The sequence below is a fragment of the Abrus precatorius genome, unplaced genomic scaffold (assembly GCF_003935025.1).
Source record: "Abrus precatorius isolate BTA unplaced genomic scaffold, Abrus_2018 Scaffold4, whole genome shotgun sequence".
Classification (NCBI taxonomy): domain Eukaryota; kingdom Viridiplantae; phylum Streptophyta; class Magnoliopsida; order Fabales; family Fabaceae; genus Abrus; species Abrus precatorius.
Window position 1 is genome coordinate 7,261,076 of NW_020874384.1, and position 19,226 is coordinate 7,280,301.

At 33.5% G+C, this 19,226-nt stretch overlaps 2 protein-coding genes and 1 pseudogene across 3 annotated transcripts; 1 reads left to right on the forward strand and 2 right to left on the reverse strand.

Moving 5' to 3' along the window:
• The first annotated feature begins 1,506 nt into the window (after positions 1 to 1,506).
• Positions 1,507 to 8,650, forward strand: LOC113864750 (NADH dehydrogenase [ubiquinone] iron-sulfur protein 6, mitochondrial). Its single transcript, XM_027498815.1, has 3 exons — positions 1,507 to 1,788; positions 5,175 to 5,259; positions 5,415 to 8,650. The coding sequence occupies exons 1-3, from the start codon at positions 1,672 to 1,674 to the stop codon at positions 5,522 to 5,524; spliced, it is 312 nt and encodes a 103-aa protein (XP_027354616.1). The 5' UTR covers positions 1,507 to 1,671; the 3' UTR covers positions 5,525 to 8,650.
• LOC113864749 (ATPase family AAA domain-containing protein 3) lies at positions 6,332 to 10,812 on the reverse strand. Of its 2 annotated transcripts, XM_027498814.1 has the most exons (8): positions 10,498 to 10,812; positions 10,315 to 10,410; positions 9,862 to 9,972; positions 9,474 to 9,783; positions 8,922 to 9,012; positions 8,167 to 8,500; positions 7,499 to 7,647; positions 6,332 to 7,145 (listed from the first exon to the last, which is right to left on the reverse strand). In XM_027498814.1, exons 1-8 carry the CDS (start codon positions 10,741 to 10,743, stop codon positions 6,632 to 6,634), a joined length of 1,851 nt encoding a protein of 616 aa, XP_027354615.1. In that variant the 5' UTR covers positions 10,744 to 10,812; the 3' UTR covers positions 6,332 to 6,631. The 2 variants fall into 2 exon arrangements, with proteins under 2 accessions (XP_027354615.1, XP_027354613.1); XM_027498812.1 differs by having other exon boundaries at positions 6,625 to 7,145; positions 9,474 to 9,972; positions 10,498 to 10,782.
• A 1,384-nt stretch (positions 10,813 to 12,196) lies between these two features.
• Positions 12,197 to 14,041, reverse strand: LOC113866002 (annotated as a pseudogene).
• Positions 14,042 to 19,226: the final 5,185 nt, after the last annotated feature.

Genomic DNA, 19,226 nt, shown 5'->3' on the forward strand with positions numbered 1-19,226 from the left:
AACGTTTACTTAAAAAAAATTCTTCACTTTCTAATCATTTTCCACAATTGAAGGAAAATAGCAGTTGACTAAAATTTCTTTTAGGTTAAGCCACATATAAAGAGACAAGATAAAGAAAATGCTCAAGTTGGATATTCTTAAGATTGTTCTTTTGGATTTGTCTAAGTTTCTTCATGAAATAAGTAACTCCATCTTAAGTGAATTGATAAAGTAAAAATATCGTATTGAAAATTATACTTTTTACTTAATTTTATATACACAATCTTATTAACCTTCCTAAAATTGGATTATTTATCCGATGATATAAGTTAGACATTCCCTAATCTTAATCTTTTGCACATTAAACATCGCTCTTATATCATTACTTCAAATAAAATACTTGTGGATATTTACGTCAAACAAGATTGGGTTTTTTGCATTGCCAAATAAATTGTATATATCATTCCAGATGTTTACCTAATTAAATGCGTATATGCACTCTCATTTTAAGATTTTCAAAAACGCAATGATAGTGTTTAGATACTTGCATTAATTTAGTATTTTATTTAACGCTTACTTGAACACCTTGACATTAACAATATCTTTCATACAAAAAAATGCAAATTAAATAAAGATTTTGTTAAAAGACTGAGGATAAATAGTTAATAATAATAAAATTTTATTAAAAAGAGAAATATTTATTATATTTTTATAACTTTAATATAACAATTATATATTTTTTTTATAATTTTTTTTATTTGTAGATACTTAAACTCAATCTTAAAAGTTGAAGTTAATAAAACCTATTAAATAATTATAGTATAGTAGAGTCTCATTTTTTTTTTTACCTCACAATAGAGTTTCATATTTAGGTAAATTAATTTATTTTATAAATTTAATTTTATTATTTGTTTTTGTATTTTAATTTATGTATTATTTTGATTCCTTTAATTTTAGTTGCTTGCATTTAGTCTTCATAATTTTTTAATTGCTTAAATTAAGTTTTTTTCTCAAAATTTTATTTAAAAATTAGTAGATGTATAATAAATATTATTGATTTGTATAGTTCTTGCAAAGAAAAATAGATTAAATAATACAAAAATAAAAAATTGTTATATTTTATATATTGCTTATATTTAAATATTTTGCACAATTTTGATCAATGCATACAAATAACTAATGCATCACACTTTTCATACATTTCGATCAATTATTAGAGAAGATTTTGAGGTACGAGAGTTTATTTGAACAAATAACATTAAGAAGATTAAATATAAATAATTTAAATTAAAAAAGTAAATTTACACAAAGATTTAAATATATGATAAAAAAATGTGACTTAGCCTATTTTATACTCGAAATAGAATACAAGCAAAACTAAAATATTATACTAAGTATGGGGAAACTGAAAGTGGTTTTGGTCGGGAAAACTGAAGTGGTTTACTGGTAAAGATGGCAGGCCTATTTTTTTATGATTGGCTAACAATATACAATATAACTTGTTCAAGTTCATGGGCCATTGGCTGATGCGAGCAGGCCCAACTGCTCCATCTCCAAGCGTCGTTTTGCACACCAAGGGTGTGTGTGGGTTTCGATTCAGAACGACACAATACAATACACTGCGATTCATTCATTCCCCGCGTGATTCGTCGATCTGATTCGAGTGGTGTGATTGAATATAGGGTTTGGGAGATGGCGTCGAGTGTTTTGAGGAATCTCATGAGGTTTTCGTCATCGAAGAACACAAGCACGAGAAGCTTCAGCCTCGTAAGCTCACAAATCAGCAACCACACCGCCAAGTGGATGCAGGTACAACATTTCTTTCCGATTATCATCCATCATGTTATGCTATTGTAAATCACCTCATGTGTAATGCTCGCATATACCAAACTAAACCCCTCATGTTTGATTAAACAAGCTTTATTTTCAAGTTAGGATTATCACTTGTATTTATCTGTTACCTATTATTTATTTAAAATTAGTTATGCAATTTATTTAATAGAATTTTGTGAAATGTTGACGGTCATTGGCCCGGATTATTTAGTTTTAGCCACTGGTTGTTCCTCTTTCACTTTCATTATTGTGTTAGGTGTCAATTCGGTCTGATTTGTTCTGATATTTGCTGGAATTTGAAATTCTCGTGGATATCCATTGTATAAAATTTTGTTCTCTCTGATGTAGCCTCTTTGTACGTTATCAATTCCTATCTTACCACTTGTTTGAAATCGAGAATAAAAAGAAACATCTAGGATAGCTTAATCATCACACATGTACTCATCTTGGGGGAGGATGTAATAAAAGAATGTAGTAAATCGCTCTGGGTGGAAAATTTTTCTGTGCATCCTGAGGTTGAAATTTGTAAGGAAGAAATCTGCATTCTGAGGGCGGAAAACTTTAAGACACAAAAAGTGGGAATTGAAATTTTGAACATACCCTGAGAGGGAAGACTTTGGTGCATACTGGATGGCAAACTGGGTATTACTGTGGGTTTTCTCGTTTAGGGAATGGATTACTCTCCTTTCAGATCCATCCTGTTACTATTAGCTGATGTTGTCTGGTTCTGGGTCTTTGGGTATGTTTGGATAACTATATTTAAGCACTTAATTAATAAGCTCTTTTTAAATTTTTAAAATGATGACTTATGTCTTGAATTTATTGGTGAAATGAAATCTTTGGAATAAGCTTAAAACAACTTATTTTGATAAACTAATTCAAAAGCTGGAAACTCATATGCTAGTACACTTGCCCTATATGCCCCATCTCCATGAAAGTCTTAGCCAGTGCTTCTTTCCGCCTTCCAACTTAATAGATTCTCTCTATCTCTATTTCACTTTCAGGGGTGAGTATTAAAACGCCATAGGAAAAGAAAGGGGTTAGCTCTTAGCTCGCTGGTAGTACTGATACAATCAATATGTACACACATATTAGGAAACTAAAAAGCAGAAAGATCCTTTCAAAAAGGGGTTGGATACTCACACTCGGGAACTTTTTCCAATCTCTCTTCAAACTTACCTTTTCATTAAGGTTAGAACCTTCCTAAAATTCTGGAGTTTCCAGCTATGCCGCACTCTCAAATCCACTCATAAAAGCATAGCGAGTCTTTCTTTTCTTCCTCAGTTGTCGAGGAGTCAGCCTTTAACGAAGAGGAATGATGCCATATCTACCATATAATGAGTTCATTAGTATTTTATATACATAAGAAAGGGTGTTATTTCCCATCTTTTTAGCATTGGATCTGCTTTCAAAGAGAGAGTTAACGTAGCCCTTGAATGGACTTTCCATCTCCTCGAAGAGGTATCCACACAATGGTAATATAGTGTAGCCTATCTCTCTTGCATACTTGAGCTCCTCACTATAGTAAACCCCAACAAAGGTGCCTGTTGGAAAGATAAGAGTGCCATCCTTATTCCGATAGGGAAGAAAGGGTTTCTTTATACTCTTAGGGCATTCAACATAAGCTTCAATGTACCCAAACATGCTATCTAATGGAATGGTATCTAAATCAGAATGCCAGACCGGTATACCCTCAGACATTGGGAATTCCTTCATAACAAAAGGATAGAGAGAGTTAACATCATAGTAGTATAAGTCTTTCCCGTATGGAGTGTATGTGTCAGTATGCCCACCGTAATATCCACTTTTTAGTTCTTCTGTAAAGGAAAGGGGCTGGGAATCACTACTATTACTACTAAGGGACCAAAAAGCCTTTCTCGTTTGTCATGGAGAACCTTCCTGGGCTCTATCTCTACCATAGACTTAGAATAAGCGGGACTAGAGGACAAAGTATCGAGAAGAAAAGCCTTAAGAGCCAAGACCTACTCCTAAATCAGCAGAACTATGGATGAAGCAATAACTCTCATCCTACAGACATCCAAGAAATCGCTGTCTAAAGCCAATGATTAGTGAGCAAGCAAGCCAAGCCGCAAGGAAAGGGTCACCGAAGTAGGGGACCGCAGCTAGCAAAGTGAACCGTTAGAAACCGGGGTATAAATAACAACAAATCAGGCATGAAAGCCAAGTGAAGTGACCAGAGGGTTAGGGTGCGGTGCCAATTCTTAAGAAAGGATATTCAATGAATGGTCCGGGAAGATAGGGCTTCTAGGGCGCCTTTTCCTTAAGCATTTCTTTCTCCATCTAAGGTCAGGGAAGATAGGGAAAAGAAAAACCGCTTTCTTATCAATTAGAAGGAAGAAAGAAGGAGCCGCTCGTCCCGGGAAACGAACGAAGTATGCTTTGGTGAGCGAGAAGCTGCCAGGTATAGGAGAAGGGGCGGTAGGCTCAAAGGAGGCGGCTCAAAGGAGGCGGCTCAAAGGAGGCGGCTCTTCATTCTTTTCTATTCCTGCCGCGGTCAATCATCATAAAGGACCTATGCTGTCAGGACTGGTTTCTAACAAGCGAAGAACTTTTTCTACTCTATTTATTCTTTCAATCCAGGTTCTTATAGAAGAGCTACAACGAGACGACATGAACACTAAGATCACCGACGAAATTGAATTTAACTCCATCAATCAATTCAATGATGAATTGTTTATGTGTGCCACCTATAACGAAATAAGCACAATCAATGAAGGCTGCGCGGTGTGCGCTTAGCACCCTTATTGTTAGGTTAGTGTTAGAACGCTTCGCTTCACTAGTTACTACAGTTGTGTTCTTCCTAGGCTGGTTGAGTGCGCCTAGAGCTGTGCTGACTGAGCCGCTTCTCGCTTTACCCCCCGGTGCCCACAAGGTTAGACTGCTGCGATGCGCAATACCTGCCGATAGCAGGAAGGGCTTTCTGGTTGGTAACGTAACAAGTGCCCTTCCTCGGGAGGTTTCCGAGCGCTTATGTGTACGAGCCTTGAGTCCGCTCCAACCATCCCACACAATCCTGAGTAGGCTCATAAACTTATTGAAATAATTTGAAAACAGCTTATGAGAGTCAGAAGTTATTTTTTATTAATAACTGTCATAAGTTCTTCCAAACAGGTCCTTTGTTATCTTTTATGCTTTAAAATAAAGAAAATAAGATTGAAATACTTTTGTCAGTTAATGGCAGTATTTCTTTTTCAGTGGCTCCAACATCATGTATGTTACTTTGTTAGCAAGCTTAGCTTATAGAAGTTGGTCTCCAGGCCTGTAATCTTAGCTTATTCCTGCATACAAAATTGTCCTCAGGAAGTTGTGAAACTTATATTTGTTTCTTCTCGCTGTAATAGGATACAAGCAAGAAATCTCCAATGGAGCTGATTAATGAAGTTCCTCCTATTAAGGTTGAAGGCAGGATAGTCGCTTGTGAAGGAGGTATGTACAACTTTCTAAAATTTCTAGTCTCTCTTCAAACATGCACAAGATTTAGAAAAGGAGATACAAACCTTATATGTATAGTTTCCGGCTAAAAATTGATGATTATATAGGAGAGGGGTATAACTAATTTGGATATTGCTCCGTGGTTTCAGATACCAATCCGGCCCTTGGACACCCAATTGAATTTATATGCCTTGATTTGGCTGAGCCAGCTGTTTGCAAATATTGTGGCCTGCGATATGTTCAGGATCATCACCATTAGGACATGCTTTCTACAAGTATTCTGGGGTACATGTATGGAATTTCTGCTGAACATTAATGTTTCTGGTTACGATGTTTTCTGACTAAATCATGGTTTAAAAAATATACTGTTGCAATTTACCAAATAATAATATGCCAACATTGTTAATGTTACCATCTGCTAGTGATCCGGTGTTACATTGTGCTGTGTGCAGAAGTAATAATTTGTAAGAGACTGGAAGTACAGCTTCGTTTAGCAATCTATTTTATATCAGTAATTCCTAAGTTGCAAGCTCCTGATAACGCTAGTTTTTACGAGGCAAAATACGAATGTAAGAAGCAAACCTTGAAGGGGTTAGACAGCTAGCTCATTTGCGACTCCAAATTAAAGTAATAGGTTAGGCTTAAATGGATTAATTTATGGGTATAGTTCCTGGTTGTAAGATATTATCGTGGGTTAGGGTTTTATTTTTTATTTTTTTTCCTGCAAAAAACACCTAAAGATTTATATAGCTCAGTAATCAAAATAAAGCATAAATCTTGAATAACAAAAATAAAAAATCACAAAAGTTTTTTAAATTACTACCATCTACTTTTATAAGCCAATAACTGCCGAGTTTCAATTTCGATAGCTGCGAGTTTTGTGTTGATAATATTGATGGTTTGATCCTCCATTAAACTACATACCCTCGTACTCCACTTGAGTGCATATATATTCAACAACAACGACAATAATAAACCCACAATAATATTACTATAATTAGTACGACAGGAAAAAATTAAATTGAAAAATTGAACCTCTCCTCGGCCACAGCAGTGTAAACTGATGAATTTTCAAGAAATACAATCATGTGGGACCAAAAAATAATAGTCACGTAAGTTCCAATGATAGTATGAAACTCTAGTGTATGGTCAGTGGCCAAGGGAGAATAGAACTTTTAACTCGGAAGCAAAACCTGAATCATCTGTTACATTTAGTGATGAATATTGAATATTGATTATTATCAGCCGTAAAATTCCAAAATCTTCCCATCAATTGGGGAAATAATTAAATGACAGCATGCACAGAACAGAATGCCAGGAGCCAACCCCACAATACAAGGGTTTCTGGCAAAATCTCTAAACATCCTCATGCACTAGCTTTATCAGTAGCTGCCAATTTCCTTCTCTGTTGATGCTCTGCAAATTTATAATCTACCACTTCACGGAACAAGCTTGGGTCAAGCACACAGTTTTCACTTCCATATACAGCAGCTTGAACACTTGCCATCAGTTTCGCTATTTCCCTTCCAGAAAATCCCTCAGTTTTAGCTGCGGCTTCCTTTATGATATCATCAGTCAATCCCTTAATCTCTATCTGTTGTGGTTTTCCTTTGAGCATATTTTGAATTAAACCAGATTTTCTTGATCCAGCTTGGGCTATGTACTTATCCAGATAGAGCTTAAGAAGTTTGAAGCGCTCCTCTTCACCAGGCAAGGGAAATTCTAGGACCTCATCAATTCGGTCTGCCACAGCTGAATCAAGATCACCAGGACGGTTTGTGGCAAGAGCAAGAACTATGTCTTTAGACTGGTCACCAGTTCGGAAGAGAAGCGCATTTAGTGCACTTCTTTGTGCTTCACTCATATAGGTCTTGTTACGCCTGCAAAATTCATCCAACGCAATGAATCCAAACAATTTTCATGCAAAAATGTTAGTTTCGTATTATGTTGCATATTAACTTTTTCTAACTTTCATCCCTTTTCGGAGCTTTTTTTTTTTAATTTTAAAAAAGCAATAAATATGATCCTAGAGTGATGGACTGCATCTAGCTGCACTAATAGAGTATGGCATTTTTTTACCCCTTGGACAACATTCCAACAGTGTAACGACTCGCTTGTAGTAGCTCAATGCGTGTTTTAAAAATATGAATGTCAATCCAAACTCACTCTTAATCATGCCAATGAGTAAAGAGAAGCGCAACAAATGAAAACACATGGAAGAAGTATTGCTTACTCGCACAGAAATGCATCAGCTTCATCAATGAAAAGCAATAAACCCTTTTTTGATTTCTTAGCCCAATCAAACAACTGGTGAATCTTTGTTACAGCCTGTGATCCCAGTGGAGCAACATCTCCTCCAGTCATCAATGCATAATCTAGTCCCTTCATTAAATTGAAAAGTACAAATTAGATACAATAACAATAAAGTTAAAAAATAAAATAAACTTGATGAACAGAGTCAACTGATCAGGATAAACTTTAAGTTTCATAATAAAACATGCAATTGCCAGAAACATGGCACTGAATATCAATTCAAGTACTGAATTCAACACAAACAAGAATTTGAAATTATGAATTTTGGAAGTTATGAGGAAAATTAATTTATAGAGCCTTTAAAACATACTTTCGGATTTTTTATGTAGGCAGCAAAATTTATGAATGGGAAGATAGAAGAAATCAGAAAAATGTGAGGATACTTTTGCTGTTATGTTGATGATATATACATGAAATACAAAGCATAACATATAATTAAAAATTCTCCAGAAAATTGGAAAAACCAAAGTTTGAACAATGCACCTATCTATTTGATCCATGTACAAAAATGGTATATTGTCTGACATACTTAAAATCTAGACGAACAAGATAATAGATAGATAGATAGATAGAGGTGTAGAATCATACAGATTTACTAGCCAACTCCCTGGCAGCCATTGTCTTTCCTGTTCCAGGAGGCCCATAAAAAAGCATGTTTCTGAATGGTGCCTGATGTGCTTTTGTATTCGCAGTTGCAGATGCCAGCTGCTCAATTCTTTTCTGAAGAGATGGGTGCAAAATCACATCACCAAAACCACTTCCATTTTTGGAAGCAGATCCTGGATCAGTGCGTCGAGACAGGGAGGTCATGGCACGAGAAAACATGCCAGACCATGGGTATTTCCCTCTGGAAGACTCTCGAATCAGTGATGGTTGTCCCAATATTCTATCAATATATCCCCAAATTACTCGTGCACCTTCCCTGCATTAGACAAAACAGACCTATATGAATATACACAGCATAAGCCATGACTACACTAATAGCAAGTGATAACCATAACACACAAAGTCCAACACAAGTATAAATTATACAACTCTAGCATGCAAATTCTACGACATAACAAATAGCCTGATATAGAAAGGGGAAAAAAGAAAATACATCAAAAATGAATAAGACTGGAAAAATAGTATATGATATATCTCATCAATACTATTTTTCCTTAATTTAATCATTTTTAAAACAAAAAGGAAGGGTAAACAATAGTATCAATAATCAGTAACTGAATTGTTAGCTTATAGATACAGACTGAAAGGCTTGTCATGCCATATACTTCTAAAATCAATTGAAGAACAGTCCTTTAAGGAATTAGCAGCTCATTGTAAGCTTTCTTAAGAACATATACCTCGTTGTGTAGACCCCAGCTGCCAGAGCAGTCACTCCACCAACTGCTACAACCAACTTATTTTGATCTGTTAAAATGGCTCTTAAGCCCCCTGCAACAAAGAGATCAAGTTTTTTAACTTGCAGATTGGTATAGAGCTCATTTAACCCAGACAAGCAAAAGATACTCACGTTAATCAAACCAATTAAGCTGAAATACATCAGGCAATGAGAATTAATAAGTCATGTGTAATCCATATAAAATGTTTCAGTAAGTAAAGTGGAAATGGAGGAAAAAAAGCAATCCTCAAATTACAATATTGTTGATTAACAAGGAAAGTTATAGGCTCTAGATAAAAAGCTGAGAGTTTCACCCAGTAAATGACATTATAAAAGTAAAAAGGATAAAATAACATGTTACCATAAAAATTCACATGAAGTTACATTTTAAAACCAGCATATATACAAGATGATTAGTCCATACACTTAGAAACCACAAAAGAATAAACATAGAGGTGGTTGTTTTCTTCTTAGATAATCAACTTTGCATATCATGCATTTAGTAGATATGTACCTCCAATATGGTCGAAGGTTGTATTTATGGCAGCAACCCATTTTTCTCGCTCTGCGTTAGCACGATCAACCAACATTCGCCTGTTAACCTCTTCAGCTAGCTTTGCTTCATGAGCTCTTCCTTCTGCTTCTGCCATAGCCCTTACCCTGATTGTTTCACGTTCAATTTCAGCCTTTTCTCTTTCTGTTTGCCTTCTTTGTGCTTGAATTTGCTCTTCGGTTGCACGGCGAGCTTGCTCCTGTCTGATTGATGATTCTTCTTGCATTTTTACTAGCTCTTGGTTCCTGGCTCTCTGGTATTCATTTTCTGCCTGACAGTAATAATGCAAGAATGAGAAACACTCATAAAATGACAAAATATAAATCCCAAGTTTCAAAAGGTTTAATACCTGCATCCTCTTCCTTGCCAACTCATCTTCATATTTAGCCATTTGGGATTTTGTTTGCGCCTGATGCTGAGCCAGCTTTTTTTGTTCATCATATATAATCCTTTGCCTTTCCTGCAAAGCAAACCACCAGAAAACAAATCACAAGACAACAATACGAGATATCCCGAAGTAACAAAGAACAAAGCCAAAAGGCTACAGGCAAATATTCAATTGTTCAAGGACATAATTGCAAAGAAACAGGATTCTGAAGACATGAATTTCACCTTGCAGCAGCTAGAATTTACCAAGCAAGGGAAATTATTTCTTACACAAGCAGACAACATCAACTCACAATAATTAAATATGGCTATGATAGACACAGGACAGAGTAAAAGTAAAAAATTAATAAATATAATAATTGCCATAAAAACAAAGCATAAACTAATTAAAAGCAATGAGAATTAAGTAACTTACAGTCTCATGCTGTGCTTTCATTTGTTTAAACTCAGCAACCTTAGCAGCAAGTTCTGCTTGCTTTGTCTCCTCTTGCTTTTTAATGGCTTCAAAGACCTATAACATAAGAGACAAGTTAAAATCAAACTGACCCACAAGAGTAAGAGTTGAATTGAATGCGGGAAATGGGTATAAAGTTGAAACCTTTTTGCCATGGGATGAAGAAGCAATTTCCTTAAGAGCCTTAACACCTCTCTCGAGGGCTTCTGGATCAAACCCAGCAGAGGTGGTCCTTGGATGATCGTTTCGAACCTTGGGCGGCGTCGAAGAAGATTGAGTTTCATAAGCATTTGAGGTAGACCCATCTGCATAAACATTCTTCTGATTCTGAGATGCAGTAGCAGCGGCAGCTATGGCCGACAGCAATCCCGCTGCAAAGGTTTTCGCCATTGAAGAGGTTTAACTCAGCCTCTCAACATTCCGAGGTTTTGGTAGGGTTCCGCACCAAATGGATCCAACTCTTTGGAGCTCCGACTCGATCCATTCTAATGCTAATGGGTATTTTTAAATTTTATTGCAAAAGAAAAAAATTATTGTTAATTATTCTTATAAATTTTTTATGAAATTATCGGTCATTGATCAAATGCACTCAAAAGAAACAAGGAGTAATGTTATTTGTAATTTTAGAAAGAAAAAAAAATTAAGTGTTTGTTTTATATTTAAAATGTGTGTTTAAAAAAATAATAAAAAATAAATAAAATTACATACGGTATGTTATGTGTCATGTCATATCTTTAGTTTGATAAGTATAAAAAAAATTCTTTTTTTTAGGAAAAAAAAGCCTTTTTTTAATAGACTTATTAATAAATTTTTACTTGAGATTTATTAAAATTATGAAAAGTATAATTATAACTCACTAAATTTAAATCAAATAAATTTGATGACTTTTAGTAACTTTTATTTTATAATAAAAATTATATTAAAAAATATTACTAATATAAAAATTTATTATATAGATAAAAAATTAAAATACACATAATTATCTTTTTATATATGTATTTATTTAATTTATTTAAGTAACATATTTAATTTAATTAGACTTTTTAAAAGGTCTAATTAATTGAATAGATAATATTTTAGCTTAAAAAAAGTTTATTAAGCTTGATAGAATAGTCTATTTAAGATTTATAAAATTTATAATATTATATTAAATAATTATATATATATATATAAATTAATATAATATTATATTAAATAAATTTAATTTTAAAATAAATAAAATTTTGAATTAAAAATTTTAATCTTTTTTGTTAAAGAAATGCTGATGTACATTTATTTGCATTAACATTGCTTGATTTTGTTATATGTTTAATAATTTATTTATTTAAATCAAATATATTATTTGAAATAAATAAATAAAAATATATAATTTTATTATAAATATTGAAAGTGTTAAACTATTTTTCTTTTTTGTTATTGTTAAACTATTTTTTTATAATTTATCTAAATATAAGTTTTATAATTTTTAAAGAAACATACTTATTTTTATGGTTTAATAGTCTTTTTATAAAAAGACTTAATAGTTTATTAAAAATTTTAATGAAAAGTAGGTCATAAAAAAGATTTATAGACCAAATCAATCTTCTAAATATTAAACTTTATTTAATAAAAAAATTATAACAGATGATAAATAATTTAAACTTCAAATTTATTAAATAAAAGATAACTATTTATAGAAAATCTAACATAAATTACCTTAGATAAAATGTAAATATTATCTATTATCCTTTACAAGCAAAGGAGTAACAAAGAATGAGCAGTATTGAAAAACATAAAAAGAAATGACAAACGGCGAAAATTTTTCATTTGGCACAAGCATTACAAAAATGCATGATTATAGAAGTTAATTATTTACATTGATTGGAATTGCTCGAAGTGGTTTAGACTTTCGTAGGGCCATTCCAAATTCTTCCTTATCAATATCCTCAGGTTTCATATCATTTTCAAGCTTCCAATCAAAAACATTAATCAATGAACCCAACATCAAGAACAACACCCTCATCGCAAATGGTAAGCCAGGACACATTCGCCTTCCAGCACCAAATGGTATCAATTCAAAATGTCGACCTTTAACATCAATATCTGATCCTAAGAAACTCTCTGGTGTAAACAAATTTGAGTTGTTCCATATACTTGCATCCCTACAAATAGCCCACACATTGATTAGGAGTTGTGAACCTTTTGGAATGGTGTAGCCAGTGACTTCTACATCAACATTAGCTTTTCGAGGGATTAAGAATGGCACTGAGGGATGTAAACGGAATGTCTCTTTTACTCTTGCTTGTAAATGTGGTAATCTAGCAATGTCCGACTCCTCAATAGGGTTACCCTTTCCAATGGTTTCCCCAAGCTCCCTTTTGGCTTTTGACATTGTCATTGGATTGCAAAGTAGCTCAGTCATTGCCCATTCTATTGTAGATGTAATTGTATCGGTTCCAACAACAAATAGTGTCTAGCAGTTAAATCAAAGAAACCAAGTGTGAAAATTAATTAAACAACGATAGTTTTACATCTTTCTTTCTTTACTTCTCATTCTCACTTACTTTTTTTTTATTTATTTCTATTGCATCACCTATCATATCTTTTACATTTTCTTTCTTCCTTCCTTTATTTCATCTTTCTTTTTCTTATACCCAAACAACACCTTTTAAGAAGTGTCAAAACATCATCACCGTAAACTAAATTCTGCCTAATTAACATAAAAATGGAAATGGCTTTAATACGTAGCAGATAACTGTGATTGCATGCACTACAAAAAATAGGCAGAGAAAACATACCAACATTAAATGTTCAATGTTTATTTTCTCCATCTCTTGCTATTCTCTTGAGACATGCTCAGCAAGGTTTCTAACATGTCATTGTTGGTGTCAAAACCTGTTTCCAACCTACGCATTCTCAGTTGATTAATCAAGTGGTGGAAGACCTCCAACACCTTCCCAGCATTAATAGTGTTGCGGCTTCTAATGCCTTGAGGATCAAGCATCTTCAAGGCAGGGAAATAATCTGCCAAGTTTGGTTTCCCACCCTCTTTCATGATTTTGGCCACTAACTCCTTAAAATGTTCCGCTTTACCTGAAGAGTTAACCAAATCAACAGAAAAAATAGAGTTTGACAATAAATTTATACTAGTCTTAAAGGCTTCCCTTCCAATATCAACAGCTTCACCAATTATACTACTTTGATGGACATCACTGAGGAGTTGTTGCACTTGCTTGCGCCTAAGGTCTTGGCTAGCATCAATAGTTTTGTTGGATAATAATTGATTATTGCAAATCCTCCTAAGGGCACGCCAAAGAGAGGGGGGGGGGGGGGGGAGAGGGGGGATGGGCATGAAGGCGATGCTATGATGATGGTGATTGTGAACTGCGGCAGCCTCAGGAATGGTGCGGTTTGATAGAAACTGATCATGGGTTTGGAGAACCAATTTGGCCACATCAGCTGAAGAGACCACTATAGTGGTTAATCGTCCCAACTTTAAGGTCATTATCGGACCATGAACTGTTGCAAGTTTGGCGGCGGAGTGATGAGGGTTTTTGCCAAGTTGAAGGAGGTTTCCGATGATGGGTAGGGGAGAAGGTCCCGGCGGAAGGTTGTGGATGGGTTTGGTGGTTCTTGCAAGCAGTGAACGGAGCGCATGAACAGTGGTGCAAGTCAACAAAAACATCAGCGCACAGCTTAGCAAGTCCATCACTTTAGGGTGGAGAGTGGTGTGAGGTTAATGGTGCAATGATGCAAATAGAATGCTCCTCTCAAAGTTTTTCCTTTTTAAGAAAAGCTTTTTTTTATATTTAAGCAGATAGTTATTTTGAAAGATCATTGTCATTGTTAAATGAAAATTAGTCTAACTGTGAGGATGTTTATTAGGAAATTTTACCAATTATACTAGGAAATATGTAAGGATTTGTTTTATTTTTATTAAATTAATTTATTTTAAAATATAAAATATATAATTTAAAAATACAAAATATATAAATATAGATGTTAAATATAATTACATTGAGTAAGATTATGAAATACTTCCTTATATACAATATTTTTTATATATCCTATATATTTGTCATCCTCTTTAATAATAAGAATTTTTATTCTTTTTATTGACATTACTCTAGACAATGTAACATATAACGACCATAATTAAATATAGGTTTTAGTAAATATAATCCAACATAATTTAACGATTGTTCTTAACTTTTGTTTATTGTCATTGCATAACATATCTTTATTGGAAATTATTAAAAGAAAAGGCCACTTAGAGTCACTTGATGTTAAAACTATATGCGGAATAAGTATTTTAGCACCAATGTTACTTCTTGTAATTATTTTTTCTTCAGTTATCTACTCTCTTAAATGTATGATAAGGATTGTTCTATTGCACATTACTAATGCGGGATTGATGTTCCTAAGTAGCATAATTGGCATTTCTTCTACAAGTTGCAAGCAATGGGGAGAAAATACATTGAAATTTAAAGTATTCAAGAATTTTACAGGATACATAAGCTTTTGCTCAGTTATTTTATTAGTTGCTTTGTCAATCTCGCCAGAGCTTCTGTAATACTTTATTGATCATTCAACCATGTTTATGATATAATTATTAATATCATCAACAATGTCATTTAAAGGAGTAAGTATAGCTATCTCTTGAAGGTATTTTTTATCCCACATTTATTGTTGAAAATTTAGATATGTGCTTTCAAAAATTTGTTTGAGTGAATCTTCCATTGACTTGAATAGATATTGGCTTGGAATTTTTATCCACATGGAAATTTCTTCTCCTTCTTTACTAATTGTTAGTATATTTCCATCTCCAACTTGTATGAACCATTTATTAAATTCATGTGCCAAGGAATTTTCTTGACTTGAAGAGGAGTTGTTGATAATTCTCATACTTTTGGATAACATATAAATTTTGCAATGATCCCATAAATAAGACTTATTAATGCATGCTTGAACTATGTCTTGTCATCGTCCTTTTTGTATTACGGGTAATATCTGTCTAAAATCTCCTCCAAGAAGTATTGTTTTTCCTCTAAATGGCTTAGACGTACTGTTAGGATATTTATAACCAACAACATCTTTGAGAGACTTATCAAGAGCCTCAAAAGCCAATCTATTTATAATTGGTGTTTCATTCCAAACAATGAGATTCTGTTTGAATTATTTGTAACACCTTAAATTTAATTTCAATAAAAAAGGAATTTCACAAATTTTTGAAATAATAAAATTTCTATTTTTAATTCAAGTTTCATCAACCATTTCAAATAAAAAAAATGGTACAAATTATATTGAACAGTTGCTACAGGACTTATTCAAATACAACAGTTTTCAAAATAATATATTTAAGTCCTATAACAATTCCATCCACCTCTTCACTGAGTCTGATGTTGATCGTCTTAATTACCTGAAAAATGAATGTAAGGGTGAGTACTCTACACTACCCAAAAACACAATCAACGTAGAGTCTCACCTCCAGAACATTTCCAATACATTAAACAAACACAATCACAAGCAGCATTATCACACAGCTCATATCAATTTAACACCGATGCACTCATGGCATCGGCAGCATTTCACATTCATAAGTACAATACATAAACCCATGCATATGCACGCCAGCCACACTCACTGTGGCACTGTGGCACTGTGGCACTGTGATCACAGATTTCCACGTGGGCAGTCACAGGTCGCTTAGCAACGGTAATGGTCAGAAGTCTAGTCAGGAAGAGAGTGTGTGGCCCGTGGTGCACCCGTTCCACAATCGGTGTCACCATCACTCTCTCCTCCCCAAGGTATTTCTATCATCCTCATCTTCTACACCCCCAGTGTATCGCTGAACTATTCACAATATATTATAACGGCGCTACACGCCCCATTTACACATACATTTCATTCACACACGCAATAATCATGCTTACACACGGCACACAACCCCCATTACATTCAAATACACGGCACTAGGCCCACATTCATTTCATATTATATGACACATAGCCCACATTTTATCCACAATATACGGCACATAGCTTTCATTTATTCACAATATCATTAATTCACCAATCAATGACATTCCATCACACACAATCACCTTTACAGGGTCCAATTATTCTATCACACATCACATTGCACATCAATTTCCATCAAACACACAAGAATTTCCATACATTGAGATAAGGTAGAGTCCCCCTTACCTCGGATCGAAGTCTCACACGCTAAATTCGTCAAGAAGTACTCCCCCTCACGGATTTCATCCTAAACACATGGAGAAATTCCATGAGAACCCAGGAAAACCACGAAAATAGAGAAAGGAGATGAAAAATCGAAACCCTAACCATTGAAACTCACCTCCAAACATTTCCTACTTAAATCCAACCTTCAATCAAGCATCCAAATGGCTTTGGAGGCAATTAATCGGTGGAATAAGGCTTTGGGAATGAGAGGATCGAATGGATTTCAAAGGGAGAGGGAGAAATAACTCTCCCCGACCCCTTTAAATCATTTTCTGGTCGCGACACTCTCGCTACAGCGAGGGGACCTCACTGCAGCGACACGCTCTCACATCACATTCTCGCTGCAGCGTGAGGGCGTGTCGCTGCAGCGAAAATCTCAGACAAAACTGCACTCTAGTTTCTGCAGAATCTCGCTACAGCGAGACTGCACCTAGAAATGCACCCCAAATTATCGCTCTGTCGCTATAGCGAGATGTCTCTAGCTACAGCGAAAAGGCGACAGTTTCAGTTCTTCCTCCTAGGACCCTCTCACTACAGCGAGAATCATCTCACTACAGCGAGAATCCTCTCACTACAGAAAGAACAACCCAGTATCACTCCCTGCACTTAGGCACTTAGCCCAATTTCAGCCCTAACTAGTCATGCATACATATATATATATATATATATATATATATATATATATATATATACACACATACACACATCCACAACATACATATATGTACATATTTATACTCATTACACAAAAGAAAATCATCATTACGCATTCAATGCAAATTCACAACATTCATTTTACACTTGTACACACATATACATATACATTTAGATTTATATAAATAACAATAAATAATATTATAAAATTCGGGGCGTTACATTATTAATTGAGCAAGCTGAGTATTTTGTTTAATCAAACATGTGCTCTCTTCAAAAAGATCTAATGGTATTTGAAATCTACTGTGAGCTATTCTACCACCCGAAAGCAATAATGATGCAATACCTATAAAATTTTAAAGTAAGAATAAATGAAACATAACTAAAATCATGTATATAATAGTTTATGAAAGTATTGGTAAAAATATAAGAAATATTAATTTTTAATAGATATTTTTATAATTTTTATGACAAATAAAAAATAATTTTGGTGATGCTAATACTAAATTTTAGAATATTTGTGTGTAATATTAACCAAATAATATTTTTTGTCGTCTTATTCTATTTAATAAATGAATATTTTATATGTTTTATAGATGATGTATTTTTTTATTGTAAGTATTAATGAAAAATTTAATTTATATTAATATAATAAAACAAAAAATTACATTTGAAATTTTTATATTTGTAAATTTTAAAATTTGAAAAATAAAAAAAAATACTACATGTGTAGGTACAAAAGTTAACAATAAAAAAATATAATTAATATGAGAAATATAATAAAAAGTGTTAAATATGAGAAATATATAATTAATAAAAATATAAAATCAAGTATAAGGAAGTGGTTAAGTACCTGAAGATGCAACAGTAAGTACTATTCTTTTCTTACTTCTTAATTTAAAAATGATAGTCTTGTAAACAAAAGTTTATCCCGTGCCTCCGTGGCCGTACACAAAGTAAAGTCCACCTACATTAGCAAAGACTGCATTAGTAACTTCATTCTATATTTGTCTTTGTTGGTCATTTAGTAATGGGTAGCATCTCTCGTGTTCCAGTTTCAACTCTTCAATATTATAATCAAGTTCTTCTCCAATTAGTCTATTATCCATCACTTCAATTGTTGATTTATCGAATAAAGGCTTCCATTGAAGTTGAAGAGGACCTTTCCATTTCTAATCAATATCTTGTCAATTTCAATCAAGCAATAAGTTTGGATATGTTGGTCTATGAGTTTCAAACCAAAGTGATGAAATAACCTTCTTTTTTTTATAAAGAATATCATCAGATAATACCTGCCAATTATGATCCCACAATTTCTTAATATTTGTAACCTCACCAAAAAAAAAGAATTGTAACAAATAATTCTCTTAATTGAGAAGGTAAGGCCCAATGACTTGCTTCATTCAGTGCATCATTCCACTCTTTATCATCATGTAGAAAGCCAAGAGCATAGCATGCTTCTTTGAAAGTTTTATGTGTCACTCCACCAACTGTCCTGATTTCTCATAACTTTTTGGTCCTTGAACAATATTTAATAAAATTATTAAGTAATATCTTTCACCAGATGTTGGGTGAGCATAATAAATTCTTCCAATTGTTCTTCCAGTTTGCCTTTGTTTCCTTTTTTTGTTTCTATTATCTCAACCAAATTTTGTAGGAAAGTCAGAATATGTTAGCATGCGTGCTTCAGAATTTATAGAATTTATTTTCATCCATTCTGTAAACATTGTTTGTTTTGTTCCTTCTCTTCTTATAACTGTTGGCAAATGTTTTGAATCTTGTAAAGTAATGGAATTTTCTCCTGGTAAATTGATGATCATTCTCATAACAGCTAGACTTCTATAATGTATGTCAAAGTTAAAAATTCTCCAACTTGCTTCACATGCTGACATATATCTAAAATATAAGCAATAGTTATAATATTTATGAAATTCATAAAAGTTTGAGTATATAAAAAAAGAAAAATGTGTTCAATGTTGTTTAAAAATAAAAATA